The sequence below is a fragment of the Miniopterus schreibersii genome, assembly GCF_964146895.1.
Source record: "Miniopterus schreibersii genome assembly, chromosome: 2".
Lineage (NCBI taxonomy): Eukaryota > Metazoa > Chordata > Mammalia > Chiroptera > Miniopteridae > Miniopterus > Miniopterus schreibersii.
Window position 1 is genome coordinate 51179314 of NC_138102.1, and position 21408 is coordinate 51200721.

The following is a 21408-nucleotide window of genomic DNA, read 5'->3' on the forward strand; positions in this document are numbered from 1 at the left end:
GGCTGTCTGGGTACATTTTGACACTCACAAGTATTTGCTAGTTAAGATAACTACCTTCTTTTTACTTACAGAACAATAAAAATATAGCAATGAAAGTGGGATATGAGTGACAAGCAGAATTATGAAATACTTCATGATAGAATTAAAATGTTTAGACTTTGAGTGAAAAGGGGGAATGCCAAGCAATTCTCTCAGAGCCCATGGAGAAAGGTTGAGATGTGAGATTTAAGGTGGAGTATGTGAGAGTAAGAAATTACTGGAATTATAGAAATTGTAGTGGGTTTGACAAATGGAGTAAGGTCAGTTAGGAAGGACCATTCAAGACAGAAAAGTTGACGTGATGTTGGTAGGCTGTAAGAAGTCATTGGAAGTTCTGGAACAGGAATATGGCATAATAACTACTTTGAATTGTCTATTTTAGAATAAAGTTACCTCAATGACCTTCTTAACTGGCAAAGCAGTAGAAGATTTGTGCAGAATAAAGCAGGTAATTAAAATTTTGTCATTAAATGTTTTGCTATCTAGGGAGACATTTCTTCTCAGTCTCCACTGTTGTTCCAATTTTGGCATGCTACCAAAGTATTATAGGAAATCATCTCTTTAAAACACTAAAATTGACAAGTGTTCCAGATACAAGAACAGTTATAAGCATCGTTGTACTAAATATTGTACCCATTATTGCCCTACATGTTCTCTAGTTATGAGTGATTATAGTCCTCCACCCTGCCTCCTGCTCCCCTACAAAGATTCAGGATGCCTTAAAATAAATCTTAGATTCAATTCAAGATTAACACCTGAATTCACCTACACTTCAGGTTAAAATATAGGTGGTTGTCCTCTAGCCTGAAAATCTGTTACTTATAATACTGCAGCTACATCCAGGTTGCAAATCAGTTTACAAACCAACTCTAGAAACAGGTTAGGTTTTATCTGGGTGCGTATCTGAGATTCTGTATAAACTCACTCACTTGTATTAATGAAACTTTATCAGAGCTATTCTATAGCTACTTTGTCCCATGAACATTGACCATATTAACTTGGTGTGTTTTTTTAATCACACTGAAAGAATGGAGACTTGGGGTTAAGCAAACAATTTTGTTTAAATTGTTAGAGAATTTGGGGAAATAATCTTATTCATTGAGATAGTATTTGTTTATGCATAATGCTCTTTTTAGGAAATTGACATCAATTAAAATGGTATCAATTGGATGTCTATATAAATAACATAGATATCTCAAATCATTTCTTGGACATCAAATGCCATAGGAATAATTTTCACTTTATCAAGTGAATAGTGTCAAAAACCATTTCATAGTGCATTGAAATTTAATCTTTGGAAAAAAATTATATTCTCAATGAAATATAGTCGGTGTATATAAAGTACAGTCCTATAAATTTTTTGTAATGGTTTCACTTCTATAACTTGTGCCTGGCATTTTAATTCTCAGCTCCATCACTTAGAATCCTTCTACCTGTGTTAACTTCACTTTCTTCATCTGCTACTATAGCTACTATAGCTGCTTCAATAGCTACTATAGTATTCATTGTCCTCACAAAGTTTACATAAGATCTTTAGTGTGAAATTACGTAGTAAACTTTACTCTCAGTTCAATTATGTGTTATTTGCACTTGCTGGTATTAGTGCTAAGTGTAGGACAGTGATAAAATTGTGATACAGCTGTATCAGGTTTCTGTCCCTTTTCTGCTCTTCTAGGTTGATCTGGACTCCAGGCACATTGGTTGGGTAACAAGTGAACTTCCCGGAGGGGATAACCACATCATCAAAATTGAATTAAAGGGCCCAGAAAATACACTGAGAGTTCGACAAGTAAAGGTCTTGGGCTGGAAGGATGGCGAAAGCACGAAAATTGCTGGGCAGATTTCAGCCAGTGTGGCCCAGCAGAGGAACTGTGAAGCTGAGACTCTGCGCGTCTTCAGACTTATCACATCTCAAGTGAGTGTCCTTACTGTGTATTCCAGAGCATGGATGTATTATTTCAATAGTAATATCAAAAGGATTAACAAAATATTTTGTAGAACTTCCTAGAGATTGCTGACCATAAATGTGGCCCATTTTTTATTCTCATAGCCCTAAACTCCTGTTTCATTTTACATTAATAATTCTGAAAAGTAGTGGTGTAGATAGGAATAACATGGTAATATTATAAAGCCTGCAGAATCAGCTGATGAGTCAGTCCTCTGCTTTTCACAGTGGTAATTCCTGCCATTAATTTCTTCATCAGGTATTTGGAAAGCTCATCTCTGGAGATGCTGAACCTACACCTGAACAAGAGGAAAAAGCACTATTGTCATCACCTGAAGGAGAGGAAAAAGTATACAATGTATTTATTTGTATTCTAAAAATATTTATTTCCCTTTTTCATTTTCTTTTGTTCAGTGAAATAATTAATACATGTATTGCTATGTATTTTAATGGATATGTGATATTAGTTTATGTGTAGTTAATATTTTTTACTTTAGAAAGAAGATGAAGGAAATATTCATTCTTCATGTGTGATCAAGCTAGTATTTTAAGTAGCAACAAAATTTACCCTATACTTTAGGCTGTTGTATTCAAATGTTATCATTTATAATATTAACTTCGTCATTTACTATGCTTTGTACCATCAGTTATCTTCTTTCTCCATTTTATCTGTCTTCACAGTCCAGCCTAAAAATAGTCTTCTCCATGAACTTCCTTAATGATTTCCCCAAACAAAAAGTAGTTTTACCTCTGCTAGACTTCATAGTAACCTCTATGTGTCTCTTGGCTTTTCTCTTACCTTTATTTGTATACATGTTTTGTCTCTCTTCTACTGAATCATAGTTTCTTAAAGACCAGGCACATGTCTGGTTTGTCTTTGTATCCACCATGGCATAAACACCCATGTGTTCAGTAAGTTTTTATTAGAATAACCTGTTCTTTACACTGTTTTTGAAATTTCTTCAAAAGTGCAGTTGCTTTACTTAATTTGGTCTAAACTAAAGCATTGCACCTAAGAGGAAAACCTCACACATTTCCAAAAAGAGAAGTCAGCTCTGACCAGTCTCAGTATTCTTGTGTCTTTAGATGTTACAAATAACCACCTTGGCAGCCCTTTGAAAGATAATTTCAAGGATTTACCTAATCTAGCACTGTGCCTTCTGCTGCAATAGTACCTAAATCATCCACATTTTCTACTTGAGGTCTGTAAAAAATAAGATTTCATAAACTCTGGTAATTTCTTTCAGCATCTTTTGCAGATATCATTTGAAAGACTACAAGACTGTGTAACTACTCATTAAACCAATTGAATTTTAGCAAATGGCAATTCTATACTTAAAAACCTGAGAATTAGTACCAAGGCCACAAAAAGCTTGCATTCTATCCTTAGATGTTAAGCCTCTGTGCCACCCCCAATAAATCAACAAGGATACTATATAGTATATAATTAATTTATTAAATATGTGGGAAAAAATTACATGTGTGATAGGATTTCAGAGTACATTGAGATAGATTATTGTGCCCTGTAGTGATCAGAGAAGGCTGCTTGGGGGAATATTGGACATGGGTTAGACACGAAAGAGAATGGATAAAAGTTAGATTAAAAGAGAAGATGGGTCCAAGAGCTAATTGGAGAGACTGGCCTGTAGGGAGTATATATTGAGTTGTTACTATTGAATAGGAAAGATTATGCCAGTAGTTGATAGCATAATTGTTAAGAGAATCCTTTTTAAGTCAGTTTTATTTTAAGTAAAGTTTACATACGGAAAATTCATCCTCTTAAACTATATCATTTTATGAATTTTGACCAGTGTATATACAGCAGTGAAATCATCACTACAATCAAGTTTTACTGCACATCACTCCCAAACTTTCCCTCAGGCTCATTTGCAATCAGTCCTCTCATCTCCTGCTAGACCCTGTCAGCCACTTTAGTGTAGTATCTGTTTGAATCTTTTACCCATATTTTTATATTGGGTTATTTGTGTTATTATTGGGTTATAAAATTTATTTATATATTCAGGATATTCAGGCTATCGGTCCTCTACCAAATATGTGTGTTCAGATATTTTCTCCTACTCTGAGGCTTATCTTTCAGAGAACAGAAGTTCTATTTGATGAGATACAGTTTATTTTTTTCTAAATGACTCAAGTTTGTGTCTTATCTAAAACGTAAGGTCCAAAGATTTTGCCGTGTTTTCTTCTATAAACAGAGTTTTAGTTCTTTTGTTTAGAGCTATATATATTTTAAATTAATTTTTCTGTACATTGTGGGGTAAGGGTTGAGGTTCACTTTTTTTACATATAGATACCCAGTGATTCCACCATTATTTATTGAAAAGACTATTCTTTATCAATAATTAATTCACCATAAATGTCTAGTTCTTTTTTTGGATTCTTTGTTTTATTTCATTGGTAAATAGATGTATATGGTGTCCCCAAAAAATGTATACACACTCTGAATAAATATTAACTCCACTGAGTTAAATCTGAAAAGAAAGAAATATCAATTGAGCTATCAGAAAAAAGCACCTATACATTTTTGGGGGACACCGTGTGTGTGTGTGTGTGTGTGTGTGTGTGTGTAATTTTACACCAATATCAGACTGTCTTGATTACTGTGCAACTGTATAAAAAATCATGGAATCATATTCCAACCTGGTTCTCTTTCAGTGTTGTTTTCTAGGTCCTTTGCATATCCATATAAAGCTTAAAATTAGTTTATCAGTCCCTCCCAAAAAAGGATACTTTTGAATACTGATTGGAATTGTACCAAATTGATAAATCAATATGAGGAGAATTCACATCTTAATAATACTGAGCATTTATATCCACAAACATGATATAGGCTCTCCATTTATTTAAATCTTCAATTTCTGTTAGCAGTGTTTTGAAGTTCAGTTAGAGATTTTGTACACATATTATTAAATTGTTCCCTAAACATTTCATGTTTTTATTCTATTGTAAATGATATTTTTTTATTTTGCTTTCCGGTTGTTCTTTTCTAGCATATAAAAATACAGTTGACTTTTGTGTATTGAATTACGTCCTGTAATCTTAAATGTACTTATTAGTTCTTGAAGCTTTTTTGTAGAACCTTTTGAGATTTTCTTCATAGGTAATCATGCAGTCTACAAAGAGTGTTGGCTTTACTTCTCCCTTTCCAATCTATATGCTTTAAATTTTTGTGTTTTTGGAATGGCAAGACCTTCAGTACCGTGTTGAATAGAGGTGTTAGGATCAGACATCTGTGCCTTCTCTGGATCTTAAAAGGAGAGCATTCAGTCCTTCAACATTTGTGTGATGTTAGCTATAGATTTTTTTGTAAATGCTCTTAATCAGGTTGAGGATGTTTCCTTCTATTCCTGGTTTGCTAAGAAATTTTATCAGAATGGATATTTTCACATATTTCTCTTTTTTAATTCTTTTACTCAGTAAAATAATCCATATATTATTATATCTGTTAATAGATATGCGTTACTAGTTTATATGCATTTCATTTTTCCTTAATAAAAGAGAAGGTAAACTAGGGGAGTGATAGCTAAATGGTAGTTTTTCTTTTGGGGTGAAGAAAATGCTCTAAAATTGACTGTAGTGATGGTTGCACATATCCGTTACACATTTCAAATGAATGAATAATATGGTATGTGAACTATATCTCAATATAGGTATTTTTAAAAAGAAAAAAAAAAAAACCCACAAATTATGAAAGAAGTTAAAAAATAAGGAAACTCTTTTGTAGCAAAAAAAATTCTTCTACAAATTTACTTTAAAGGATACAGGGCTGTTGCAGTGGTCTATTGTTCTTGAGTGGGCTTTGGCAGTTCTTTTATATAATTTGTCCATTTCATCTAAATTGCTGAATTTATTGGCATATGTTGTGCATAATATACCCTTGTTACTTATCCTTTTAATATCAGTAGAATCTGTGGTGGTAAATCTTTTATTATTTATCTGTTTGCTTTGGGTTTTGTTTTTTTCCTTCTAGTTTTATAATATCCAAACATAGATCATAGACTTGAAACCTTTCTTTTCTCACACAAGTAATGCCATGATTGTCTTCTAACTACTGCTTTAGTTGGGTGGATGTCACAATTTTTGATGTGTGTGTGTGTTTTCATTTTATTCAGTTCAAAATATTTTCTGACTCCCGTTTTGATTTCTTCTTTGACCCCTGGATATTTAGAAGTGTCTTGTCTAATTTCTAGATATTTGGGGATGTTCCTGATAGCTTTCTATATTAATTTCTAGTTTAATTCTATTGTGATCAAAAAATATACTTTGTATAATTTCAGTCCTTTTAAAATTGTTAAAATTTGATTTCTGGCTCATAATGTGGTATATTTTAATGAATGTCCATGTGAACTTGAAAAAAATGTGAACTCTGTTTTTGTTTTGTAAATATCACTTAGTTCAAGCTGGTTGATACTTTTGTTCATGTCTTCCAGAGCCTTTTCTTACCTGTAAAATAGGCAGAACATCAGCTTTTACCTTATGGTGTTGTTGTGAAGATTAAATGAGATTGTGTGTGTGTGTGTGTGTGTGTGTGTAACATATAACATACATGCGTACATATATGCCTATATATATATATGTATATATATATATATCTTTGTGTATCACTGTCACTTAGAAGAGTGCCATGCACATAATAAGCACTATAAAATTTCAGGCTTTGTTTTTCTTCTTACGATATGTTTCTTTGATTACTGTTGATGTTAGAGTAGCTTAATTTATAGAGCTTTGTTGAACACTTTTCTTTTCAACCAAATGTCATTTTCCTGAATTGCCCTTCTAACAACTGAATATAGGATATAAACTAATGTCCACAATTTAGACATAGATTCAGTCAGAATGACCCAAATTGACTAGATAAAGAAGTTCATGAAAAGATAGGGTACTTCCCTGAATATCTTAAATTTGGGAATTTTGTTCTTTTTCATAGTCACCGTAGTCATTGGTGACTTCTTTAAACTTTATCCTTTGTCATAGTGTTATGCACCTCAACTTAAAGTAAATTCACCTTATAAAAATACCTGCATAATTATTTCTCAAAATACTTTTTCCCCATTGTTTAAACACACACACAAACAGAAACAAAAGCAGTTCACCCAATTTTCCTACCCACCCCCTGCCTTGGTGACTATCAATTTGTTCTTTTAACCTATGAGCTTGGTTTTATTTATAGATATATATAAAACATATATAATTTTTAAAAGATTCCGCATATAAGAGAAGTCATTTGGTATTTGTCTTTCTCTGTGTAACTTTTTTAAGTTAGACTAATGCCCTCAAACAAGGTCCATCTATGCTGTTGCAAATGGCAAAGATTTCATTCTTTTTTATGGCTGAGTAATACTCCATTGTATATTACCACAATTTCTTTATTCATCCATCCATTGATGGACACTTAGGTTGCTTCCATATCTTGGCTATTGTAAATAATGATGTGATAAACATAGAGGTACATATATGTTTTTGAATTAATGTTTTGGGGGCTTTTTTCTAATACATACTCAGAAGTGAGATTGCTGGATCATATGGCAACTCTACTTTTAATTTTTAGGGGAATCTCGATACTGATTTCCATACTGGATGCACCAGTTTACAGTCCCACCAACAGTGCACAAGGGTTTCTTTGTCTCCACATCCTCACCAACACTTGTTGTTCTTGTCTTTTTTATAACAGCCATTCTAACAGGTTTGAGGTTAATATCTCGTGGCTTTGATTTGTATTTCTCTGATGACTGATGATGTAGAGCACCTTTTCATGTACCTGTTGGCCATCTATCTGTATGTCTTCTTTGGAAAAATGTCTTTTCAGATCTACCCGTTTTGTAATGAGTTGTTGTTGTTGTTTTGCTATTGAGCTGTATGAGTTCTTCATATATTCTAGATATTAGCTCCTTAACAGATGTATGATTTGCAAATATGTTTTCCCACTCAGTAGATTGCTTTTTCATTTTGTTGATGGTTTCCTTTGCTGTGCAGAAACTTTTTGGTTTGATGTAGTCCCACATGTGTACAAATTTTATTCAGAGCTTGCTTTTTTCCCCCCTTTTTCTTCATAAAGGCAACATCAGATGCTGACCTGAAAGAACATATGGTTGGAATCATATTCAGCAGGAGTAAACTGACTAACTTACAAAAACAGGTTGGTTAATAGCCATTTCATTGTCTTCATCAGTTTTTGTTTGTATGTTTTTAAGGTACAAAGTATATTCCAGAATTTATGGAGGCTTTGTTATACTGACTCTTTTATAGGTCCTGCAGAATGTATCTGCCTTTTTCTAGAGAGGAAGTAGTATATTGGCATACCTGCATCACTTTAAAGATTCCTTATGAGTGCTGACTTTCTTACCTTGCTGCTCTTTGTTATTTCTTATTTTCAGATAGATTGTTTAATTTTGGTATCAAATGTCCAACTGTATCAGATTTTATTTGCATGTCCTGTGTTCCTTTACCTGCCGCTTTTTGTTTGGTCATTGATTTCTTTTTATTTTGCTGAGTAATTACAGTAACTAAACCAGTGTTACTATTTTTAATTATAAGAGGATTGGGAAGTAGCACGACATTGTTCGTATTTGCCTAAATAACATGAAATTAGCCCTTCAAAAGTCAAGTAGAATATTGGTTTTAAATTAGCCCATTATTTTAACTTTCAACACCATTAAATCTTCTAAGTAAATGACATGAATTTATTTGTGCTTTATCTTGTTAACAGCTTTTTGTTGAATCTTAGATGCTACCAGTTGTAAAATGTACTGTTATTTTATATAGCAGTAAAAAATAAAATTTGCTGCCAATTAAGTTGTGAATGCCATCAGTTATGAAGCACATTGTGAACTGAAAGGTTACAGTGGGGGTGAATATGCCTTAGAAGTTATAAAATATGATAATTTGTGTTTCTTTGATGTCTCAAACCAGTGATTTTCAACCTTTTTCATCTCATAGCATACATAAACTAATTACTAAAATTCTGCAGCACACCAAAAAATATAATTTTTGCTGATATAACAAAAAAATAGGTATAATTTTGATTTACTCACACCAGACAGCTATTGTTGTGTTGGCTGTTGTTATTCTTTTATCTGACAGTCTAAGGGAGAACAGGCCAGTTCCCATGTCTAAATAGTCAGGTCCTGCATATCTTAAACATTCTTGTGGCTCACCGGTTGAAAATTGCTGTTTTAAACTATAGGCATATAAGTAGATTCTACTTATATGTAAGTAGATTCTACATAGCAGTTGATATACATATTCAGATTTTTAATCATGGTTCCCCTAGTTTTTCTTAATTGTTTTTTAAGATGAGTTGAAAGAGTGGTATGATGTAGAATTAACTGGGAGGAAGAGTATTAATAGTTGAGTATCAACTAATATTCTCGTCTTTTTTTTAAGAACTAGGAGTAGTAAATCAGACTTACAAATGTGTTTTTACATTTCTTTATGTTGCTCTGTCACCTTTTAAATAGGTATGTGCTCACATAGTCCAGGCTATTCGCATGGAAGCCACCAGAGTTCGGGAAGAATGGGAACATGCCATATCAAGCAAAGAAAATGCCAATTCTCAGCCGAATGATGAAGATGCCTCCTCTGATGCTTACTGCTTTGAGCTACTCTCTATGGTTTTAGCACTGAGTGGCTCTAACGTGGGTCGGCAGTATCTGGCTCAACAGCTAACTCTGCTCCAGGATCTGTTCTCGCTGCTCCACACGGCATCTCCTCGAGTCCAGAGACAGGTGGCTGGTCATACCACTTACCTTTTGGCTTATTTTGTTGCTTGAAACATTATTAAAAATTAAACCAGTAAAGTGTAAGACCTTATTAGCAATTTCTGTTTTCTTTGGTAATATTTTAGGTTTTGGATTGTACTTTAACTCCATGCTTTTTATTTTTGACTCATTGTAATGAAAATTGGAAGAACAAAAATTACTTTACTAATGTGCTGTTGTGATAAGAGTATTCTGATTGTCTTATTACCCTGAGATCTATAATGTAATTTTCCCTTAATCCTGACCAAATAGAAGATGTGTGTTTTTTCTTACTGCCCTAAGGTAGCAATTACCCTTGGGAAATTAAAAAATAGTGTAGTATTTAAATCATATTTCTGTCCTTCTCAAAGCTTTGAAGTCATAGAATGGTAGCTAGGTTCATTAAAAAAAATTGAAAACTTTAAAACACCTGTCTTTACATGGAATTCTTTTCTTTTATTTTTCTTACCAGGTAACCTCCTTACTAAGACGAGTTTTGCCTGAAGTGACCCCTAATCGTCTGGCCAGCATCATAGGTGTGAAATCCCTCCCCCCAGCAGATATCAGTGATATCATTCACTCAACAGAGAAAGGAGATTGGAATAAGCTAGGGATCTTGGACATGTTTCTTGGATGCATTGCCAAAGCACTCACAGTACAGCTAAAAGCCAAAGGAACCACCATCACAGGAACAGCTGGCACCACCGTGGGCAAAGGAGTTACAACAGTTACCCTTCCAATGATTTTCAATTCCAGGTTGGTCATTGAGGCTGTTTTCATAATAAATAGAACGCAATGAGCTCTTATTTGGAGAATTAAGATGTGATGTCAACTTCTACCATATATACCTATTCACCAAATAGAAGCCATAAATGACTGACCAGTATATTAAAAAGAAAGCTATATATGATAAAAGTCATTTGGGGATGATGCTGAATATATGACCTTGGAATACTTACCATGTAGAAAAAAAATTATAGGCCCTTACCTCACACCATATACAAAAATAAACTTAAGATCCATTAAAGCTTTATACATATATATCTTTTAAAGTTCTACAAGGACAAGTCATAGAAGAATATTTTTGTAATCTTCAATTTGGGAAAACCTTCTTAAACAAAACACAGAATCCGAAAGTAACAAAGGAAAAGATTCACAGATCTGACCACATAAAAATGAAAATTAACTGATAGACAATACTTTTAAAATATAAGCAACTGACTTAGAAAAAATATTTAACACCTATATAGTGGACAATGAGTTATTAGGCATAATATTAGAAGAATGACTACAAATCAGTGAGAAAAAGACAAACAATTGATACATGAAAAGAAAAGTTCAGAGAAGAAAAGTTACAAATGCCATAAACAAATGAAAAGATACTTTACTGATAATCAGAGAAATATAGATAAAACAGTAGGAGAATATCTTTGCATTGGCAGCATTATGAAGAAATAGGCATTTTTTAATGATGTGTAATGTAAATTGCTACAGTCTTTTTGGATGTCAGTTTGATAGTGTATCACTATATTTATAATATGCATGTTCTTTGGCCTACCAATTCTACTTCTACAGTTATTTCCATCAGAATTGTCCATACATATGCACAGATATATATGCAAGGTTGTTTATTCCAGAAATGTGTGTTACAGCAGAAAATTAGAGACATGCTAGTAAAAGAGCCAATCCATGATATTAAGTAAATAACATCAGAATGTAAATCAGTGTATTGCTTCCTTCATCTCCATAGACTTGCTAGGGGGGTAAAAAAATGCCAGCTGAACTCAGCAGTAGTGTGCTCAGTGATGTAGTTGACATATTCTAGCTGATATATGCTATGTGGACAGTAGTTTGAAATAGCACTGTTCTAGAAGATGCATACAAAAATAATGTATAAACAGAAATATTGCAAAGGGAGCACATATCAGAATAGCTACTCCCTTGTTGAAGATACAGATAATGGATAATGTGTTGATTAATTTTCTTTTAAAGGGCTTTACTTAATTGGATCATTTAAAGAATTAAAAGCTGCATATTGAAATAATAGTTTTCATCTTAATTCATTTATTAACTATCACTGGTTGGTTTACAAATGCTGATTTTTCTTTGTAGTTATATTCGACGAGGTGAAAGTCATTGGTGGATGAAGGGCTCAACTCCTACCCAGATCTCAGAGATCATCATTAAACTCATTAAGGATATGGCAGCAGTAAGTTCCCATCCTCCTGAGCATATGTCAATTGAAATGCAATAGAAATCTTATTAACAAAACAAGCAGCTTATTCTACTGAATTAATAGGAGAAGTATTTTAGTGTTATTTTGGTTTACTTAAAGGCTCTGTGTAGTAGGTTATCTGTTGTACCATTTATCTTTTCAGTTAGTTATAAATTTGTCCTTTGTGTAAATTATGTTCACTTCAAGCTTCCCAGTTCACCTACTTGAGAATTGTAACATAAGTCTTCCAAGACTTTAAAACTTAAAAAATAATAAGTATATGTTCTTTGAACCCTAAAAAATAGCCTGAGTTTGAAAACAAAAAGGGAAAAGGGGGCTCCCCAAAGTGGATATTTCTCCTCGTCAGTTCTCACAGTTTATAAAAACTTTACTCTTTATTAATGTCCTACACCACTATCTTTAGATGAGTATCTAACTGCTTTAGATGAGTATTACTGGAACCCAAGAGCATAAATAGGTTCAAATGAAACTACCTTAATTGCTAACTTGATTTTTGATGTTGGTTTAGATGTTGGTTTGTGGGAAAATCTGGGAGTGTGGAGAAAAGGGAATTACTTAGTAGAGTGCCTTCCTTTTACTGGGTCTCCATAATGTTAGTTTTCTTACATTCCAGTGTTTCCAGGAGTTCAGCCTGAGGGGGCAAGATACATGGATTATAGATTCCTGAGAGGTAGAAGAGACAGCAAGCCGTTTTGAAGGAGAAAGAATTTGAACTGCCCCTTAAAAGACTGATAAAATGCAGATATGTAGTTATTCTGGGGAAATATGAAGTCCTATCACTTTTCCCAACAGCATGGACATTTTCTCAATCAGAGAAATGGAGAATTTTTTCAGTTCTCAAATAGGCTTTCTCAGTATGTTCACTGGATGGAAATATTTAAGAAAACTGTTTAGGAACACTTAAATTCTATAGCAGTTAAAAAGTGATGGTGATTGGTAAAAATCAAGTTAGCAATTAAGGTAGTTTCATTTGAACCTATTTATGCTCTTGGGTTCCAGTAATACTCATCTAAAGCAGTTAGCTTAGCTGTATAAATTTCATGTTAAGCAACAAGGTTTCATAATCAAAATGTCTCAAGCATAGAAACCTTAGTACTTCTGTTATGTTTTTATCAAAATGTAAAAGAAAATACCCTTGAACTCTAGAGTATTGAGAACCTAATTTATTTACTTTTCTATCATCAAAATAGTGATTAGAAGTTGAATATTTTATAGGGTGGTGAAGGATTTTTATTTCAAAACTATGCCCCTTGATTAAAATTCCACTAACAAATCTTTTCTTATGAGTGAGAGATGTTACTTCAGAGAATAGAATTTACTACTATGATTATACATTTCTGGTTGCTTATTAAATTATTATGTCCTGCTTAATAGGGTCATCTGTCAGAAGCATGGTCCCGAGTGACGAAAAATGCCATTGCAGAAACCATCATTGCCTTGACCAAGATGGAGGAAGAATTTCGATCTCCAGTGAGATGTATTGCAACAACTAGGGTAGGTTTTTTTCATTTGGTCTATATCCTTGCATCTTCTTTTTTCAGTAATAGGTTTGAACAAATTTGAATCAATAAGTCAGCTTAATCTATATTTTCTTTACCAGATATTATATTTATTAAAATATGAAGCACTTTTTGGAATATTGAAATAAGTGTAGTGGTTATTAATTGTCCCGTTTTGTTATCATTTAGGAAGCTCAGGATATACTGGTAGAAAAGGCTAAATTTCCTTATATGTCAGTATATTTTGTTTCTAATGGTGTATTTACTATAGCATTACACAGTAAATTTAGTGTCAGCATTATGCTGGCATAGACTGAGGTCCTTTGAAGACAAGCCCCCCCCCCGCCCCGTACTCCTTTTGATATGACCCAGTTGTCCTACAGTAGAGCCCTATAGCATACTTACTGGATTTACAGGCCTTACTTTTTTTAAAAGCAAAAAGCTTGTGCCTGGGGCAGAATATTTTAGAAAGTGGGATTGCATTCTTCAGATGAAACATCTGTAGGAATTTTTAACCTGCCAAATTTCATGTCCCATGTACTTCCAGAAGAGATTTGCGATTCCCTTGAAGCAGGGCAGTATGAGAGCATTGGGAAGAAGTAAACACTGGTGGATATTGCTTTAAGTTATTCTGAGAACTCTGAAAAAGAAGATAAATTATATTTCCCTAGAGCAGAAAAAGCCAATTTATGCTATGTTGCTAGTGAGTGTGACACCTGAAGCAGTTATCCTTGACAGTAACCCTTCCCCACCCTGCATGTATTCTCTTTCATTCTGTCCTCTCTTTTTTCTTGCATACCTTATTTTTCTTTTCTGGCTTTTCTTTCTCTACTTTTTCCCTCTTACTCTTCATATCCAGTGACACTCTCATGCACTTCTTTGAGTTAAGACAGTTAATTTTTTTTTTAATGAAAAAATATATTCTATGTAAAACTGAAGCTTACCCTTACCCTTTTAGCCTCAGAAAGTGTTGAACTATTTTTGAGGACAAATTGCTAAAGTTGTTAGACATTTACTTATTTCTGACAAAGTGCACCAAGCGTAGTGCTAGGCAGTTAGGGGCATACAGAAACTTGTGAGTAACCGTTAATATCTACAGGAATTTAATATGTACCCAACTACTCACTGGTATATTAAATATGAAAATCCATTTATTAATATATTATTTCCAGAGGAAAGGATATTGTTTCCATAATAAAGGATAATTTTTTACTGTATATCAGATAGAACATAGAATGTTTCATCAGAGCAACATTTATTCAGTAACTATTTGAGTGCATACTATATGCGTGGGACATGCAATAGTCGGTTGTGTGTCTGGTGCCCTGTCAAGAAATTTTGTGGGTATTTACATATCTTCAAATCCAGCTGGCATTTATTGAACTATTTACCATGTGGTACACAGTCAGCATTTTATAAGTCTGTCCTAAGAATTCAGTAGTTTAACAGCTTTTCCTTTCAACAGCTCTGGCTTGCCCTGGCATCACTGTGCGTTCTTGATCAGGACCATGTAGATCGTCTCTCCTCGGGGAGATGGATGGGAAAGGATGGACAACAAAAACAAATGGTAAGATCAGAATTACTTTATATAAAATTACCTTGTTTTTCTCTATAGTCAGCATTAGCTTAGCTTTAAAAAAAAATAATGCAAGTCAAAATACATAATTTGTGTCACGTTGCCAAAGTTCACCTCACAAGGGTTCCCTCTTTATAGTATATTAAGGCTTTATTTATATAAAACAGCTTTCCCCTTCTTATCTGAGATATGTTTGCATCACATCAAAATTTTTTTTTAACCAGACTGATATTGTATCTCGATTTTTGTACTAAAAATGTAATCAGTCTTATGGCAAGAAGGAAATAAAGCAGTAAGAGAGGCATATGACATACTATTTCTTCAGAAATGTACTTACAGTAGATTTGATATGTATCTTTACATTCACTGGAAGAAGGCTTTATATGCTCCCTTTCCACACTTGTTTATTAATGGTTCAAGTTTCAAAAATGAATAATTTATTCATTTAGCATACAGAATGTTTGAATATAAATGGGGAGAAATTTTCTCAAGTCACTAACCAAAGTATACACGTTTATTAATCATTGAATTGGGGCCTTTGAGGGAATTTTATAGTTTAGTACACTTGCCATCATTCTGTTTAATGTTCATATTCCAAATTCTTAATAGACTTCAGAATAATAGTCTGTTACTGTTAAAGATAAATTACATTCACTTTGTGTAAATATTGAGGCTTTCTTGTTAATCTAATGTAACCTATAGAAATGTCTTTTTTTAGCCTATGTGTGATAACCATGATGATGGTGAAACTGCAGCAATCATTTTATGCAACGTGTGTGGAAATTTATGTACTGACTGTGACAGATTCCTTCATCTTCATCGACGAACCAAAACTCATCAAAGACAGGTGAAGATTTCTGTCTTTACATGCAGAACAGTATCTAGAACATAAAGTGTATTCAGTAAATTTTGTGGGAAGGAGACTTGGTGTAATGGGGGGAAAAAATGGACTTTCAAATCAAAGACCTCAGTGGAATTCCCAATTGTTTCACTTATCAACTGTGTAAATCAAGCAAGTTGTTTAACCTCTCTAAGACAGTGTCCACATTTACTAAAAGAAGGCCATTGTTATCACTGAAAAACTAAAATTTATACTTCTCTTTCAGAGTCATAAATAAATATATTTTTCCCTTTTTTGAATGATGCAATAGGTCTTCAAAGAAGAAGAAGAAGCTATAAAGGTTGACCTTCACGAAGGTTGTGGTAGAACCAAATTGTTCTGGTTGATGGCACTAGCAGATTCTAAAACAATGAAAGCAATGGTGGAATTCCGAGAACACACAGGTAAAGGAGGAGTTTAGATTGGTTACCATTAAACTAGATGTTAGCTTAACTTAATTATTTAATGTGAATAATTTTGAGTATATTCTGAGAAGTGATTATTATGACATCATTGATCACTACCTATATTATTATAATGACAAGACAATGTTCAATGGTAGATTAAAACTGAGGAAATCTCATTTGCCACTAACTAGCTGTGTAACTTTGGGCCAGTCATTTTATCTCTAAAATGTGTGTGTTTTCATTTTGTTTTATTTATAAAGTAAGTCTGGTATATTCCCAGTTTAGAGATACATAACAATCTTACAAATTCTCAGTTTTTAGTACCTGTCACCTGCCATTTGACTGACACAAATTCCTGATGTTGGAATTAGGTATAAACCTAAACAAATTTAACTCTAGATATGAGTAACTTTTCATGTTCAAGAGCATGGTCCTTTTTACTCAGAACTGATTTTTTTCTCTGCTGTAATCTGTCCATGCCACATATAACATTAACAGATGTTCTAATGTTGAACATCATTGTATTCATAATATAAACTCTCCTTTTTAAAAAGGGTATGTTTTAAGTTCAGTGTATTATAAATTTCTTTCAAATTGCTGTTATCTCTACTTCCTTGGGTAGGAATTCTGTTTTTCAAGTTTCATATTCTCTGATGAGTTTTTGTCCTATGCATTTTAATATTGCCATTGTGGAAAGGCACTTAAAGCTTTCCCTTTCTCCTGTATTTTTATTTAATTTTTAATGTTACATTTTGTCTACTATTGTGCTTTTTTTAGTGGGGGGCTTGCCATATCTGCTCAGAAGCCTAGTCTATTTCTTTTTATTGAAAATGTATAAATAAATCAGTTAATAATTTATTTGGCTTTAGATATAACTCTTCAGTTTCTCATCCCTTTTCTTGTGTATTTATTTTGTAATTAGTGCAGCTTACAATCCTTCACCTCCAACACTGCCAGGCTGTTTTCCTAGTGATGGCAACTGATGCAAACCTGATTTTCTTGCTTGTTTTTAATTAGTTATATTAAAATATGTAGAAAACAGTCTTCAGGAGGATTTTTTTCTGCTTGAACCTAGGCAAACCCACCACAAGTAGCTCAGAAGCATGCCGCTTCTGCGGTTCCAGAAGTGGAACAGAGTTATCTGCTGTTGGCAGTGTTTGTTCTGATGCAGACTGCCAGGTGAGTGTCCCAGCAAGGAGAGCAGGTATTGCCAAATGACACCTTTACTTCATATTAGAGTTTGAGCTCAGCATCACTCATTTTCTAAATTAGTGTATTACACGTGCTAAGAGTTAAATGCTTTATCAGAACTAGGGAATGGATCAGATAAAGCATTCAAGCCCAAACCAGACTCGTTTTGTGCGTTTCCCAACTACCATCAGCATATATAGTTAACACTTACTTTTGTACTAGAAACAATTAAAGATCTATGGACTATTTTCTTTGCCTCTTATACATATTTTATTCACTTATTTTCCTAAAATAAACTTGTAGTATCTGAAAGTTCTTTAGTCTTGAACATCTGTACACATTTCATATTATCAAAATTGTCTTTATTTGCATAAGATGTTGGAGGATATGTTTTTATTGATTTTTTTTTTTTTTTTAGAGAGAGAGGAAGAGAGGAAGAGAGAGAGAAACATTGATGTGAGAGAGAAACATCAATCAGTTGCCTCCTGTACCTGCCCCAACTAGGGACCTGACCTGCAACCTGGCAATGTGCCCTGACCTGGAATCAAACCCATGACCTGTTGGTGCATGGGGTGATGCTCTAACCACTGAGAAACATGGCCAGGGCTATCCAGATATTTTTGATTCCTCAATTTAGTTAACAAGAGTTTGGCTAGTGCCCAAATAGTGAAAGATATCAGTATTTTTTTTTTATCCTCATTTTGGAGAGGGGATGGGTGATGATGAGGAGATTGTATGTCAGTAATCTTTTTGCTTCATGGCTATGCATGATAACAAGTAGATTAAATTGCAATTCACTAATTAGCATTCCCTTTATGTGGAGTGAAATTTCTTAAAATCACATTAAAAGAAAAATAGGCTTTGTTAATAATCCTAAATTATATTCAAACAGAGAATAAAAATTACTTTATTGTAACTTAGCTTTAATATGTATTTCCTATGGGAAAATATCTTGGAAAATTAATATAATGAATATAATTACTAGGATGTGTGTTTTTCTGATATTTTATGTGCCGTTGTAATTCATCTTAGGAATATGCTAAGATAGCCTGTAGTAAGACACATCCTTGCGGCCATCCATGTGGAGGTGTAAAAAACGAAGAGCATTGTCTGCCCTGTCTACACGGCTGTGATAAAAGTGCCACAACACTGAAGCAAGATGCTGATGACATGTGCATGATATGTTTCACTGAAGCACTCTCGGCAGCACCAGCCATTCAGGTTGTCTCAGCTTTTAGAGTATTAAATGTGTCTAGATTATTATTGGGAGAAAATGTCCCATTAATACCTACCAGTTTATTAAAGAGGAAATTCTGTCTCTTATGTTCTGTTTACATTCTGTGTGTTTAGTTTTAATTTGTGATTTGTGTGAGCCTATATAATCAATAAAATGTATAAAATGTTCATAAGGGATGAAAAATAGATTGTACAGAATCTACTTGCTTTTCAATTTTCAAAATGCAGAATGGTATTTAGTAACATTATTTAATTGATCTACACATAATGATGCAATGATACATACCTCTATACATAATGTATGTGCATATATCTATAATATTAAAATATTACGAAGTTACTATTTGCTAAATACCTTTTTTTTAAAAATTTTTTAAAATATATCTTTATTGATTTCAGAGAGAGGAAGGGAGAGAGAAAGAGATAGAAACATAAATAATGACAGAGTCATTGATCGACTGCCTCCTGCACGCACCCCACTGGGGATTGAGCCCACTACCCGGGCATGTGCCCTGACCAGGAATCGAACCGCGATCTCCTGGATCCTAGGTTGATGCTCAACCCCTCAGTCACGTGTGCCAGGCTAAATACCATTTTTTTTTACTTTTACTGGTTGCTTATTTATACTTCCGGTTCTTGTAGTTCCAAGGTAATAGTCTCAAAAATAAATCTTAAATCTTTAAGTTAGTAGTTTCCTCTTCTTTTTATAAGATACAGAACTGAGTAATCTTGCATTCTTCCTGACTCAGCTTACTCTCTATAAGGTGGCATAAATATATGTATGCTAAAAGATTGGGAGAAGCTGGAGACCTAGATAATGTCCTATGAATAGTGGAAAGGTGCTAAAATTTCATTGTACTAAATTTCTTGCTTTTTCTCTTATGCATTTAGTAGCACCGTACATTGACTAATCTGCCAGTTACTTGTGGTTATCATCAGTACATTTGCTTATATCTTTCTCTTTTCTTTATCTAAGCTGGACTGCAGTCATGTATTCCATTTACAGTGTTGTCGACGAGTTTTGGAAAACAGATGGCTTGGTCCAAGGATAACATTTGGATTTATATCTTGTCCCATATGCAAGGTATGGAAAAAATCAGAAATTACCTACTTTCTATTTACTTTAATCTTTATTTTCATATTTCATCTTTCAGCTTACTTTTTTACCACCATCCCTCAACAGTTTCTGCTCTCTTTATCCAGGTGGTACCAGAGAATATTATAGATCTCTCTATTATAGTACATTTCAAAATAGTAATTGCCAATTAAAAGATAGTTAAATTAAGCATACTGCATCATAAAATTTCTTTAGACATCATCAGGCATTGAAGGGCATTTATCACTGCTTTCACACCCCCTAAGAGTTGAGATCAAGTGACATGGCAGTGGGTGACTACCAAAAAGAAGAATAAGCCGGCGGCTCCTATAGGTACTGATACTTGCCAGTAAAGAGTGAAATCTGAACTTTCAGTGCCGTCAAGACAGATTCTTTTAGAACTCAAATAAGAAGAACATTTTTGACACATCTCTACAGAGATAGTAATAAGCAAAGTAGCAAGTTGTTTTGGCAAGCTAATAATGATTAACAAAAAAACCTTTATTTAAGAATGTGATTAGCAATGCCTTCTCTGTTCTCTTTTTTTTCTATATAGTTCTCCGTAGCTCCCTCCTAGTTGCAGAGTGGTATATAGGGTATAATGTGGAAAGACTTAACACAGTCATTGCTTACACTGAGAAATAATCAAAAAGATTGTAGTGTTTGCTCTCCTGTCTCATAAAGTGCCACCAAAAAAGGTTCACATTTAAGTGGTATAGAAAATACTACCTGCTTATTTCTATCTACCTGACATTCTACCCTTGCTCCAAGGAACCAGAACACACACACACACACACACACACACCGGAGGGTTGTGTCTTATTTGTGGCAGTGAGGTAATAACCTTCTATTCCCAGAACAGCTAAGGCAACAGGAGACATGATCCATACTCAAGAATATGAAGCTAATAAAATGGAATTTTCACATTCTATGCCCCACTTACCCCCATTTTCCCTGTGAGGCTTGTGAGGACTTTACAAGATTATTTTTAAATGACATTTTATTTAGAAAATTTTGGGTTATCTCCTAGCACAGTGCTTGGCACTTCGGTGCAATTAATAAATAAATGATTCTCCTAACAGATGTTCATTTTATAATTTCAGAACAAAATAAATCATATAGTATTAAAAGACCTGCTTGATCCAATAAAAGAACTCTATGAAGATGTCAGAAGAAAAGCCTTAATGAGATTGGAATATGAAGGTCTGCATAAGAGTGAAGCTATCACAACTCCTGGTGTGAGATTCTATAATGACCCAGCTGGCTATGCCATGAATAGATATGCATATTATGTTTGCTACAAATGCAGAAAGGTATGCTATAAATTATGCTAAGAATTTTTAACAACTAGAGATTGCGTATGTGATTAAAGAGTTGAATTTCTATACTGATATCCAATTATTATTACATCTTAAATCTCAAGTTAAAAATGAGAAAGCTTGGTACTATGTTTCAAGTTGAATTTATTTACTTAATTTGTTTTGGGATTTTTTTTAAGCTATACAGACTATTTCCAAAACATGAAATATTTCTGTACACAAGCTACTTC

At 33.6% G+C, this 21408-nt stretch overlaps 1 protein-coding gene across 19 annotated transcripts in view; it reads left to right on the forward strand.

Annotated features, from left to right (window-relative positions):
• MYCBP2 (MYC binding protein 2) overlaps nucleotides 1–21408 on the forward strand; it is a 256028-nt gene that overhangs the window by 227297 nt on the left and 7323 nt on the right. For all 19 annotated transcript variants that reach the window (XM_081128620.1, XM_081128638.1, XM_081128623.1 and 16 more), the window contains 15 exons: nucleotides 422–487; nucleotides 1715–1954; nucleotides 2244–2342; nucleotides 8058–8138; nucleotides 9460–9726; nucleotides 10211–10494; nucleotides 11851–11947; nucleotides 13349–13468; nucleotides 14939–15040; nucleotides 15768–15896; nucleotides 16201–16333; nucleotides 17412–17515; nucleotides 18560–18748; nucleotides 19740–19847; nucleotides 20963–21172. In XM_081128620.1, coding sequence (XP_080984746.1) covers nucleotides 422–487; nucleotides 1715–1954; nucleotides 2244–2342; nucleotides 8058–8138; nucleotides 9460–9726; nucleotides 10211–10494; nucleotides 11851–11947; nucleotides 13349–13468; nucleotides 14939–15040; nucleotides 15768–15896; nucleotides 16201–16333; nucleotides 17412–17515; nucleotides 18560–18748; nucleotides 19740–19847; nucleotides 20963–21172 — 2229 coding nt within the window. The remainder of the gene's footprint in view (nucleotides 1–421; nucleotides 488–1714; nucleotides 1955–2243; nucleotides 2343–8057; nucleotides 8139–9459; nucleotides 9727–10210; nucleotides 10495–11850; nucleotides 11948–13348; nucleotides 13469–14938; nucleotides 15041–15767; nucleotides 15897–16200; nucleotides 16334–17411; nucleotides 17516–18559; nucleotides 18749–19739; nucleotides 19848–20962; nucleotides 21173–21408) is intronic.